Raw genomic sequence first — 12,277 nt, forward strand, 5'->3', positions numbered from 1 at the left:
CCGCCGCCGCCGCCGCCCGCGCGCCTCCCCCCGCGGAGCGAGTGCGGGTCACCGGGTCACTGGGTCATTGTCTCCGCGCCCGAACCCAGAGCACCCCGTGGAATCCCCCACGTCATCATCAGAACCATCAATGAGATGCAAACATGAAAGACAAGAGGAAGAAGAAGGACCGCACCTGGGCCGAGGCTGCCCGCCTGGTACGTACCGCCCCCCACCCGCCGCCCGCGCGTCCCGCCGGCCCCGCCGCTCGCCCCGCGCCGGCCCGCGGCGGCTGAGACGGCCACTTCCAGCTCTAGCCGCCGCCCGCTCGCCAGGCTCCTGCTCTTTGTTATTCTGCGGGAGTGGGCTCGCCCAGGGGCCCCTGTCTGTGTGCGTGCGCGCGAGGAGGGGCGCAGCGATTATCTCCGGAGCCCCGCGCCCGGGACCGCCCGGGACACTTCTCCCGGCACTTCGCTCTCGGGGCTCGGCGCTGCCTTCACCGGTGAATTTCCGAGCGCTCGGCGCCGCTCGACTTCCCTCTCTGCCGCTCCGGAGACCTTTGTGTGGCAATTACCACTCCCTCCTGGCCCCTCCACCCCCCGGAATTTCATCAATAACTCTGTGCACAGTCTGTGTGTATGTTCGGCGTTTGTGAGTTCAAACATTTTACACGTGCATGCACGGTGTGTGTCCTAAACGGACTTGTGGGGCGTGTGCATGTGGACTAAGTGGTTGCGTGTCTGTGTGCCGTGTCGTGTGCATTATGTATGCACACTGATACGTGCATATGTTTTGTGTGGATCCAGTTCGTTTGTGTTTGTAGGTATTGTGCTCTGCTCGATGTTTGCGTGTACATTCTCTGCACGTGTGTGCAATTCGTGAGTGTGTGTGTGTCGGTGTGTGTGTTTGGTGAAGTTGGGTCAGTGTCATTTGTAGTGGGGGCTTATTAAGAGTGTACAGCTAGGTGTGTTTTACTGCTGGCTTCCTGGGCGGTGTTACTTGGCTGCTTTTCCTTTTCTTTAACCTTTCGGAGCTTACGTTTTAATCATCGAAAGAATGTCTCTATAGAAATGCTGGTTGGCAGAGGGGCGTCGGCGTCTTTGGTTTGATGCATGTATATGTGTGGGTTTTTCTTTTCTTTCTTTCTTTTTTTCCCCATCTTCTTCTTTTAAAGGACATCTGTAAATGGATTTTTTTAATGGATGTTTCTGTACAGTGTGTCTCGGAATGCAGGGCATTAAATTTGCAGCGGAGCCTTTTCAGGGTTTTGGCTGCAAAAATTAAATATTTATTCACCAACTTACTATCTGTTATAATTGGCCAAAAGAAAGCAGACTGCATGCAGCCAGGGTCCGGGGTGGTGTACCAGGACGTGTTATTGGGTTGACTTTGTAAAGATTGTTTTACTATAACTGTAGTCATTTTTAAAAACATTTGAGTAACTACATTATGCTCAAGGAGAACATTTGTCAAAAGTAATTATCTGAGTTTGGTTGAAGGGCCTTGCTCTGGTATGTCTCTGGATTCCAGCAAAGGGTTTTAGATAATTGGCCCTATTGCCCAGCGAAGAAGTGACAAAAGTCCTTTTTAATTGCAATCCAGTTATTGGTAGCTGGAGTGGTCAGGCCCCTTTACTTCATCTCTTAATTTTGTAGTGGCGTATGTTATCATTTCTCCCCTTATCTGTAATTGTGTTAATCGCTGAATCTCTCACTTTCTGTGGATGAATGGGCAGGTGATAGTGATTCTCTAATGAACTGCATCTGGGAGAGGAAAACTTAGTTGTGAGAAATATGTGAGAAGTAAGCAGTAAGTGTTAAGTAGATGCCAGATTGATGTTATCACTGAGTTTTTGCTGGAGCATAGTACATTACTTATTGTTTGCTCGGCCATTAATTCAGAATTGTGTGGGGGTGTGCAAGGCTTCTGAAAATGCATTATTCAGGCTCCTTGGAGTGGCAATCAAGTACTATTATAGAGCTTCAGTGTGTATATTTTAAACAAGTGAACAATGAGTTGATTTATAAATATTTTAAAATAATGATTCATGAATTAGCCATATCTGCCTGCATAGAATTATTTAATAACTAACATTATTCTGATGGAATTTAAAGCTAGCCATTTGTATTCAATCAGCATATGTTACTATTCTCCAAAGTACTGTGCTTTATTTGATCTAATCATTATATATCTCTATTAATATAATTTGAAATAGATTTCTAAGTCACAGTTTTTTGTTAAAAGTTGAATTTTCCTCTTGCAAAGTTCATTGATGGGAAAAGACACACTAGGAGTCATCAACACAAAAGAATTAATGATAGACCAGATGTCTCTATTTTAACCAGACATATTGAACTAGTAGTTATGGTAATTTTTCAATTTGGTTCAAGTTATTTTTCCCCTGGTAGTTGTACAAATGTGTATGTGTTCAAAATGTGACAGATGAAATAAAATGCTGAATAAAATAGCAAGCAATTGTACTGGAAATACCATTTCAGAAACTTGTGATTTGTAAAAGTGACTTTGTGATAATTTTTAACTTATTTTGTGAAGAAAGGAGAAATTGACCCATTTGGGTAATAGTGACATTTTTTCATGTTCTTTTTATGATTATGTGAATGCATATGGACTTGAACTCTTCCAAATTTGCATAATAAGGTATTTTTACTTTTATAATTTGTAGTATTAATTTACACTCTGAAAAAAGGTATTTCTTTTTTTAAGCATTTCTGTGATATTAGATGCTCTCATTCCGTATTTTACAATGTTCCTGCTGGTTTTGCTGTTCTTGTTAAGGACTTTTAGCCTTTTCTCCGTCAAATATTAAACCAGGTGTCTGATTTTGAAAGTAAAGATTAAGAATGGATGGAGTATATGCAACTCATATGTGGTGCTTGCAAGATGTGAATTAGTACTCAACATTAAGAATACTGTTCCAATTCATACAGAGTATAATCATATAAAATATGTCTCTCCTGCGAGAGAGAGAGAGAGAGAGAGAGAGAGAGAGAGAGAGAGAGAGAGAGTGTGTGTGTGTGTGTGTGTGTGATTTTCTTAAAAGAGAGGAGGAGTGATTTTCTTAAAACAGTGGAGAGGAAATGCTAAATAGATGTTTCGAACTGTGACCAAAAGCTCATGTGTAGACGTAGCTTTGCCTTCATTTAAAGAAAAATGTATGTGAAACAAGAATAAATATAATAATTCTTTCTGTAGTAACTAAAAATTTCCAGTTGACAATAGAATTTGTTTTCTTTCTTTGTGAGAAAAGTATATGGTCTCCAAATCTGTAAACTCTGAGTGGCAATTTCAGGGATTTTGTTTTAGATATAGACGTGGCTATCTCACTGTACTGTTTTCCTCACAGAAGTATGTAATGCTTGTATGTGGTGGGCTTGCTTAGTTTACGAAAGAAGGAATGGTAGTATAATTTGCCTGTGTTTTCAGGAATGCAGTGATTATTAACAGGCTGCCATTTTAAAACAGTAATACCACATCTTTTTTTTTCTTTTTTTTTCTTTCTGCCCTGCATCAGTTGCAGAAATTTCAGCCTTTAGCTTCGTCCCCTCCCCCACAGCCTTCCGCAGTTGTAGTTGTTACTTTGCGCATTGCCATTTAATATGGAGTCTGCTCCCAAACCAGATGCATTTTCATCTGTTTTATCTGCTCTTCTAAGATTGTAGAGTCTCAGAGGATCCCACAATCACATGGAAGTATCTTCTGTCTTAATATTTGTAGACCACAATGAGAATAAAAATCAAAACCATAACTCATGTTGAGCTGGGGCTTTGACTTTAATCCTTTTGACTTTTATCTCAAGTCTTCACTCTGTTACTATAAATACAGTTTAAACCATTGTGAAAGGATCTTCATGCTTCTTTGTAAAAAAATGGGGATTTGACAAGACTTTGTTTTACAGCACTAAGGGGTTTCTTTGTTACTGGCTTAACATAGAGAATACTGTTATTTATATATTTATTCTAGGTTAATTTTTTTACAGGCAAAAATGTTGCTTTGAGAAATGCTTTTTGATAGTTTCATCACTTTGTTCCATAGGGAATGCTGCTGTTAACATAATGGTTCAATGTATTAATTTGTTCTCTGAGTTCACTTCTATTTGTTTTATTCCTTACAATCTTTGTTTAGTCTCAGTGGCACCTGAAAATAAATCTTAACAATTTCAATAGCTTTGTGCTTGGTAACATGGCTGACTTATTTACTTGAAGTTTAGATACATCTGTAGTTAATGCATATCAGTTTGTTTGTTTGTTTGTTTTGGTTTTGGGGCTTTGTTTTGTTTTGGTTTTTGGCTTTTTTGGTAGTTCAAGGTGACCTTTGGATAAAAATTTTTTTTTTAATGGCAAATTTACTTCATTGTTGGAAAAAAGCAGACGCATATTCCTTTACGCCACTGCAGGGTTACTAAAGGTTTTAAGTAAATTGAAATTTGGTAAATCATATTGTATTAAAAATTAAGTAGAGAGAGTTTATTAATTAAAAGAAATCTGTGTGAATCTTTTGCACAGTGTAGATTCTTTTGCATAATGCATTACATTCTAAATAAACTGTTAGGGTTTCTATAAAATAAAGCTGAATCTGAATGGTATTGGTAGCTGTTAAAATAGAAAACAATTCATAATTGTTAATTTACTGCTTGCCTTGTTTTTTGTCTTTGTATTTTAGAAATAAGTATACTTTCTCAGTAATGATAAGCATGGAGATAGGGGGAGAGTGTTGGTACTGCTTTTGGCATTTTTTCACTGTACTTGTGGTGCTTGGATGTTAGTTTATAATCAGATATCCTTAAGAGTTGAAACAGTTTTGACTTGTGATTTGAGCACCCCCAAGGTGCACATGAACATAATTATAACAGTGCTTACTGGCTCACCAGCCTGGCTAATATATTTTTGCAAATGGAGTTTAATTTTTAATCACTAAGATTTCTTTGATCTGCACATAGCATCATTTCTTTACGTCTGTATATCATCTGTTCTTTCAAATATGTAACCTAAGTTTCTATTTGGTAATTTTGAAAATAGAACAGAGTTTAGCAATCTCTATGCCTATTTAGAAAGACAGTGAATTTCAAGTTGGGGAAAAAAATGTATTTGAAATAATGAGTGATGTGAACTTAGACCTAGTGTTTAGGTTGTTCATTTTTTCATTTCTTGCTGACATGCAAATGAATTTTAAAAATTGAGCATTTCTTAAATCTTTTTCTTTTTTGACAAATGCTTTGGCAGTAGATCATTCCTTAGATGTCAGAAATGGACTATTTTCTTTGTGCACTGTGGCATTTAGACTTGTAGAGTTGTACCTATAAAGGCATTTTCACCACAGCAAAGCTAACTGATAAATGAATTAAATTCAACATTTAGTAATGTAAAAGTTTTTAAACTTAAGTGAACTGCATCAGAGACGCGAAACATAGCCCCTAAACATTTTGCAGGCTTGCACGTACCAGGGCTGTCCAGAAAGTACCCAGCCATTATATTGTTAATGAGAATGGTTACATGGCTGGATGCATTCCGGCCCTCAGATATGGTTCAGAGGCTGGAGAGTATACACAAATATATATCCTCAAGGAGTATAAAGTTCATCAAAAGGAGCAAGAAAAACTGGAGAATGACTTGAGTAGACACCATCTGTAGGGGACACATGAATGATCAAGCAGGTGTTAGTTTACAGATTTACAGATGGGAGAAGCTGTGTGGTATGCAGTGATTGTGGAATGCTTAATGTATTAGCTGAGACTTGGTTTGGCCTTGAAATATGAGTAAGTTTAAACAGGTGATGAGAGGAGAACATTCTAAGAAGACAGAACTGCATGGGCAAAGGTGTGGTGTCAGGCAAGAGGATAGGTTCAAGGGTTGATGAGCAGGTGAGTCTTGAAATATCAGGAGACTTGGAGTAGGCACCACGATATGATTGAAACTTAAATTGTGATTTGATTGGAGAGGGATTTGGAAACCAGTTTAAGGCAGTGAGTTGTAGCATGGGGCTGGTGATGTAGGTGGTAGTAAAAGGGAAATTAAAGACACGCCACTCCCCACACAAAGAAGCACAAACCAAAATGAATATGATTTATGCATTTGTACAGTGATAGAGGGTACGCCAGTGGTCTGGGGTGTCTCTTCGTGCTTCCATTACTTGGTACTAAAGAGTCTCAAAACAAAAATAAATGATACAATTTTATTCTGCTCATGTTCTTTACCAAATGAGGCAATGTAAAAAGCAGTAAATAATGTATATTACATTTATAGAAGACATATATAGAGCACTCCATTTGTTCCTTGAAATACTCTCATGAGATCAGTAGGTAGCTGGGATTATCTCAGTAACTGTCTCTGAGGGTGGTTTCATGACACACCCAATATCATCACCCTGTCTGTAAAAAAGCAAGGCTAGGACAGGATATATTTAATTCCGTGCCACCTCTCTGATTTTTAAAAAACAATATGGGCATTTTAACTGATGTGAATTTAATTGATATGTTGCATGGAGGTGTAGGGAGAATTCAAACCTTCATCAGACTTACTCCCTGTCTTTCTGGTTGCCTGCATAATCTCTCTCTTATTCTCTCTCTCCCACTCCTCTCTCTACTGTCTTCTCTCTTTCTCTATCTCTCCTCACTTCTGTCTCTCTCTCTGCACCCCCCCATCCCCAGCATCAAAATTCCACATGAAGTTATTACTATCTTATTTGACATTTTAAATTTTTCCTTCAAAGCTTGTGAATAGCAAAGCCTGGCTCCTTCCGACAGGGCCTGGAGGAGGGGCGTCTGTCTAGAACCACTTTCAGCTATTTGCCGGCACTGAGTGCCTTGATTGTTCTGCTTTTGTTGCTGCACAGTTGGTAGCTGCTGAAATCCAGCCCTGACTGAAACTTTCCCTGAAGAGCCCTTGGGGAACAAATAGAAACATTATATGATTAGCCACATTGTTTTCATTATTAAACAAATCTACATAAAAGGGTAGCAATTAACAGCTTTATCAGCCTGAACTTAGACACCTACCTCTCCTCTTCCCTCAGTATTCCCGCTTGAAGTGGTAACAATGAACTGTTGCTGGTTTTAATGTCAGTAACTGACAACACTAAATTGGGAATAGGCACTTCTCCTGGTAGATTGACATATAGCCTTCTGACACATTCTTATGTAGTTTTAAGGCAAATTCATGCCTTGGGGTTAGAGCCAAAGGGCTTGTCAGAACATTGACTTTAATAGCTCAAATATATAACTTAAATAACATCCAAGACCTTAGCTTTGGTGGAACTTTTAGAGACTGAGGAATTCTCCAAGGCTGTGCAATTTGTATTTAGTGGTCAGGCTTAGCAATGGTAAGATTTTTCTAAGTATACACATATATAATTTCACTTATGATACAATTATTTGCTATAGGTTTATTCTCTATATCTCTAGCATACATCAGTCTAGGAAAAACTAGATAATGATTTTTAAGAATAATTCCATAATTGGTATTTTTTGGCAAGTACATATATTTAATTTTTTTTTATGCAACTGTTATGCAATAGGTGATTTCTGAATATGTCAGAAAATCAATAACAAATCATAATTTTCTGTGAGTTAAAGAAGGGGATAGGACAGGCCCTCTTCACTTTATTTAGAAGATAAATGGCATTTCTAAGATTTCATTAATTATGAGAACCTATTTTAATAATTTTAAAGAAACAGATTGAATCTTTCCCAACTCAGTCATAGAGAGTCATGGTATAGTAAGGCCGTTGTTTATTCTTCTTAGTTTTAATGTCAGAAATAAATGACTACATATGAAATTTGTACATATATTGAAACCTTGTTGACAGCCACAGAACTAAGTCACTGTCTGGACCGTCAGGACTCTTTATGACCCTCTGTTGTCTGCCACCCACATGCACATCAATAGAAAAACCTTTATTTTAACAAAAAATATTGATAAGAAAATCACCGTCCCTTAAAAAATGTGTTATAATATCTTCAAAACTTTGCAATCAGATATGGTCTTAATGTTTTCCCTAAATATTTTCTGTTTAATTTCTTGTCTCTTTTCATTCAATCCTAGAAATTCAATTAAATCTTTTTAATAAAACTTCTTTGATATTCTCCTCATTCCCTTCTCATCACTTTTCTTCCTCTTTGCTGCTCATGTGAGTGTCCCTTTCGTGTTGATATAGTTCAGGATCCTGCTTGCCCCCTTCCTCCTTATTCTCATCCCCAACCCCCCCCCCCAACCCCTGCAGCCCAGTGGCAGTTCTTACATGATGAGGATGCCAGCCCTGAGCTCTTGCCTGAATTTCAGATTTATATTAACAATTCTCATCATTTATCTCTATTGTGGACAGTTCAAATAAAATTTATCCAGTTCCTTTAAACATTGATTGGATAGTTCCCACAAATGTGTCATGCATTGGGCACACAAAGTAGAATGTGACACCATTCTTGTCTGGGAGAGACTTATCTATGTGCACCTAAACACACAGTGTCCGTGGGGAGTGGTTCATTCTGTCTTCTAAATATAGCTCACATTTAGCTGGCTCCTCCTCTTTTCATTCATTACGTTTTACCTTGTTCTGACCTTCCAAGTAGTTTTTGTCTCTAGTCTCTTTTCCAAATCTTACTCAAGTTACTGAAGCCGTGTTTATTTTTCTAGAATAGATCTTACTTTCTCAGCTTACTGAAGCTGTATTTATTTTTCTAGAACAGATATGATCTTACTGAATCATTCCTCTGCTTAAAAACTTTTGTGATTTACCTTTAAGTTGAAGTTCAGCAGATTACGATGAGCTCATTTCAAAATTGGCAACACTTTAAAAGTGATTAATTTTTTAAATAATATGCAGAATTTAGTATTTTTTTTTTTTTGAGAGAGAGATGGGGGTCTCACTATGCTGCCTGGCTGGGGTGCAGTGGCTATTCACAGGTGCGATCATAGTGCACTACAACCTCGAACTCTTGGGCTCAAGCCATCCTCCTGCCTCAGCCTCCCAAGTAGCTGGGACTACAGGTGCATGCCACCACGCCCAGCAGGATTTAGCATATTGTATCCATTATACACCACATCAGCCCGCCCATCTTGTAGCAATTTCTACAGCTTTAGATTTATATTCTTTTTAAATACAATAAACTAATTAGTTCAAACATTAATTTGATTTATCAACATATTTTATCAACTCTGTGCTCAACTTTGTTTCTTCTATCACTCTCCCTCTTTTCTAAATTGCCTCCTTTAACAACATTTTTTTAAATATGAACTTCTCTGGGTAGTAAACATTTTTAGTCTTTGTATGTTAAAATGTTTTTGCTTTGCCTTCCTTTTTAAAAAATACTTTTTACTGAACTTTGTAATTTTGAGATAGAGACTCACATGAAATTATAAGAATTAGAAAATAAAATGATAGTCATATCCTGTCCCTGCCATCCATATCCTCTCCTGAAATCCTTCCTACCCTCATGAATCTGAAGAGTCAAGATTGGCTATAAAAGTGGTCAAAGCAACCCTTTTCAAGCATTATCCCTGAAATGTATGGGTTACAATTCAAAAAGAGATATCTTCACAAAGCTCAGCACAGATTAGGAAAAAAAAAAAAAACTAAAATATCTCATATTGCCCTTACTTGTGGATGATAATTTAGCTAGATATAAAAGCTGCAGTTGACAATTGTTTTATCCTTAATACTTTGGAAATGTTTCTTCATTATGCTCATACATCAGTGAATGTGACACCTAGTCTATTGTGAGTTTCATTGTTATTCTTTAAGAGGTAATATACTTTTTGTATCTGGCAAGTGTTACATGTTTTCTTTATCCTTGGAGTTCTGCAGTTTTAATACGCTGTCATATGTATATGTAGATTTGTCTTTATCCTACTTAATATTTAGAGTATACTTAATTGTTGCCTTTTTATGACTTAAAATGTGAATCACGCTGTGGTATAGAACTTATTGCATTGTATCCCCACCAGGCCATGACTTTTTAAAAGTCTTCTAAGAGTCTCCTCAACATCTAGTATACCTAGGTTATCTAGCTTATGGGTTGGAAATGATATAGGAAGAGCCAATAATTATTGGGTACTTAAATGCCTGATGCTGAACTAAACTTGTTATGTGCATGATATTGTTTAATCCTGTGAGCAAACCTAGGAGACATTTTATAATATGATCCACATTTTTTCAAATGAAGAAATTAAGATTTAGTGTGTTGAGTTTCTCCTACTTGCAAGTGACACAAATTTATCTCAAACTAGTTTAACGAAAAAGGCTCACATAACTGAGAAATCCAAGAATGGTCTTCAGCTGTAGGTGGTTGTAAAGACCTAGAGAATGTCATCAAGCTATTCGCTTTCTCTCCATCTTTTGTGTTTGTTTTTCTTTTTTGGTTTCATACTGCAGGCAGGGTTCTATCCATGTCTTAGACACGATGAAATGGCACCACAGACCTGCATACTCCATGCTTAGCCACACCAGCCTAAAGAGAATTTCAGTCTCTTCTTTCTCTTTCCTCTCCCTCTCCTCACCCCATTTTTTAAATGCCAATCCCAAGGGAAGACTTTACTTTGTCTTTGCTTGGCTGATATGCCCATTTCTGTACCCACAGCAATGGCCAGGATTAGGTAACATGATTGATTGCCACATAAGGATCACATGGAACAGAGGAAAATTACACCAAAGCACCAATAAAAGGCAGATAGAAAGTATGCTGGGAAAATAAATTCAAAATGTCGTTGCCTTTGCTATGTGGAGGGTGAATTAACTTGCTCAGCTAGTCAGTGGTGGAGGAATGATGCAAATCTTGTCTGCCTGACTTTAGTACTCTAGATCTTAAGTGTTCTAATGTAGGTACTTTCTCATTTATTATTTCTAGTATTCTTTTTATGATATTTGTTTTACACTAAAAACATATTAAAGCTAAGGCAGCCATTGCAAAGATCCTAAATATTTCTTTGCTTTGTTTCTACTAAAACCTACTTTCTTGATTTAGGGGCTAGAAGTTACCATGGATGGTTTCTGTTCTATTTTCCCCCATAGACTCATTTATTATTTCTAGTATTCTTTTTATGATATTTGTTTTACACTAAAAACATATTAAAGCTAAGGCACCCATTGCAAAGATCCTAAATATTTCTTTGCTCTGTTTCTACTAAAACCTACTTTCTTGATTTAGGGGCTAGAAGTTACCATGGATGATATCTGTTCTATTTTCCCCCATAGACTAGTTTCTTTAGAGTTATATATGAATAGTCTATATATAATATTTATAACATAGTTTAACACAATTCAGGATCTGAGTACTATTTAGGTCTTAACACTAAAATATGTATTTCTGCGTGAAGCTTCCAGGTACTTTTTGGATGCAAGTAACTATTTTTATTCACTGTCTAAAATGCCAGGTTTTCTTCTCTGATTTAATCATGACCCTTGGAGGATATTAACTTAGCAAAACAAAACAAAATTTTCTTCTCCCTGGAGTGAATCCACACTCGTTTCTCTGGCTATTGAGATAAGGTCAGTGTCTGAGAATGCCTCCTTATTTCATGTAGAAATCTATGGACGTCACAGTCCTATTGCGACCATCTCCTGTTTATTCATCTGACAGTATTTCTCCTCTCCTAGAGCCCAGATGTCAAATATAGTGCTTTAGAAATTTTTTCCCTCTCTGTCTCCCTCTTTAAAAAAATTTTTTTCCTCTGCTTTGTGGAGGCTAAAAGGTGGATGGTGCTGAGAGTTGATGTATTTTCATGCTCAGCCCCGGGAAGTGTTGCTATGTGTAAAGGACATTTAGTCCACATCCACTAGGATCTTTAATGAGATAATGAGGAAAAGAAATACAGATACTATTCAGCATAAACAAAAATGTTATCTTCTTATTTTCTTTTTCATCTTTCCTCTAATTTTTATGTCTGTCTTGTCACTTTTTGCCAATGCTGTCTCCCAAACCAAGTTCCAGTAGCTAAATGAGAATAGATGGACTGCGAGTAGGGAAAAGAAAAATCAATGCATAAATACAGATACTACATTTCCTTTTAATCTTCTAATGACTCGACTTTTTTGTTTTCAGAATTCACTATTTACTGAGCTCAGCTTCATAGTAGAAAATGCATTCGTGAAAGTTAAATGTATTTTTTCATTTGTTAAAAGTTTTAGTGGAGCATGAGGCCCTTTCTTAGTCAAGTCCACCCACATTATATTTTGATGACATTTTATCTCTTATCCTCTCGGTGCTAGGTGCTAGTGGTAGGCAGTTTTAGGGGAAAGAACAACTCTAGCACATGAAAGGAAATCATTCTGAAAATGAATGATGGACAAA

At 37.5% G+C, this 12,277-nt stretch overlaps 1 protein-coding gene across 1 annotated transcript in view; it reads left to right on the top strand.

Annotated features, from left to right (window-relative positions):
• The first annotated feature begins 88 nt into the window (after positions 1 to 88).
• Positions 89 to 12,277, top strand: part of LOC105820148 (putative Polycomb group protein ASXL3) — a 110,360-nt gene continuing 98,171 nt past the window's right edge. Inside the window, exon 1 of the mRNA XM_012656575.1 lies at positions 89 to 197. Within this exon, the coding sequence (XP_012512029.1) occupies positions 144 to 197 (54 nt within the window). The 5' untranslated portion in view covers positions 89 to 143. The remainder of the gene's footprint in view (positions 198 to 12,277) is intronic.

This window comes from Propithecus coquereli, unplaced genomic scaffold, assembly GCF_000956105.1.
Source record: "Propithecus coquereli isolate 6110/MARCELLA unplaced genomic scaffold, Pcoq_1.0 Scaffold51, whole genome shotgun sequence".
In the NCBI taxonomy this organism is placed as follows: domain Eukaryota; kingdom Metazoa; phylum Chordata; class Mammalia; order Primates; family Indriidae; genus Propithecus; species Propithecus coquereli.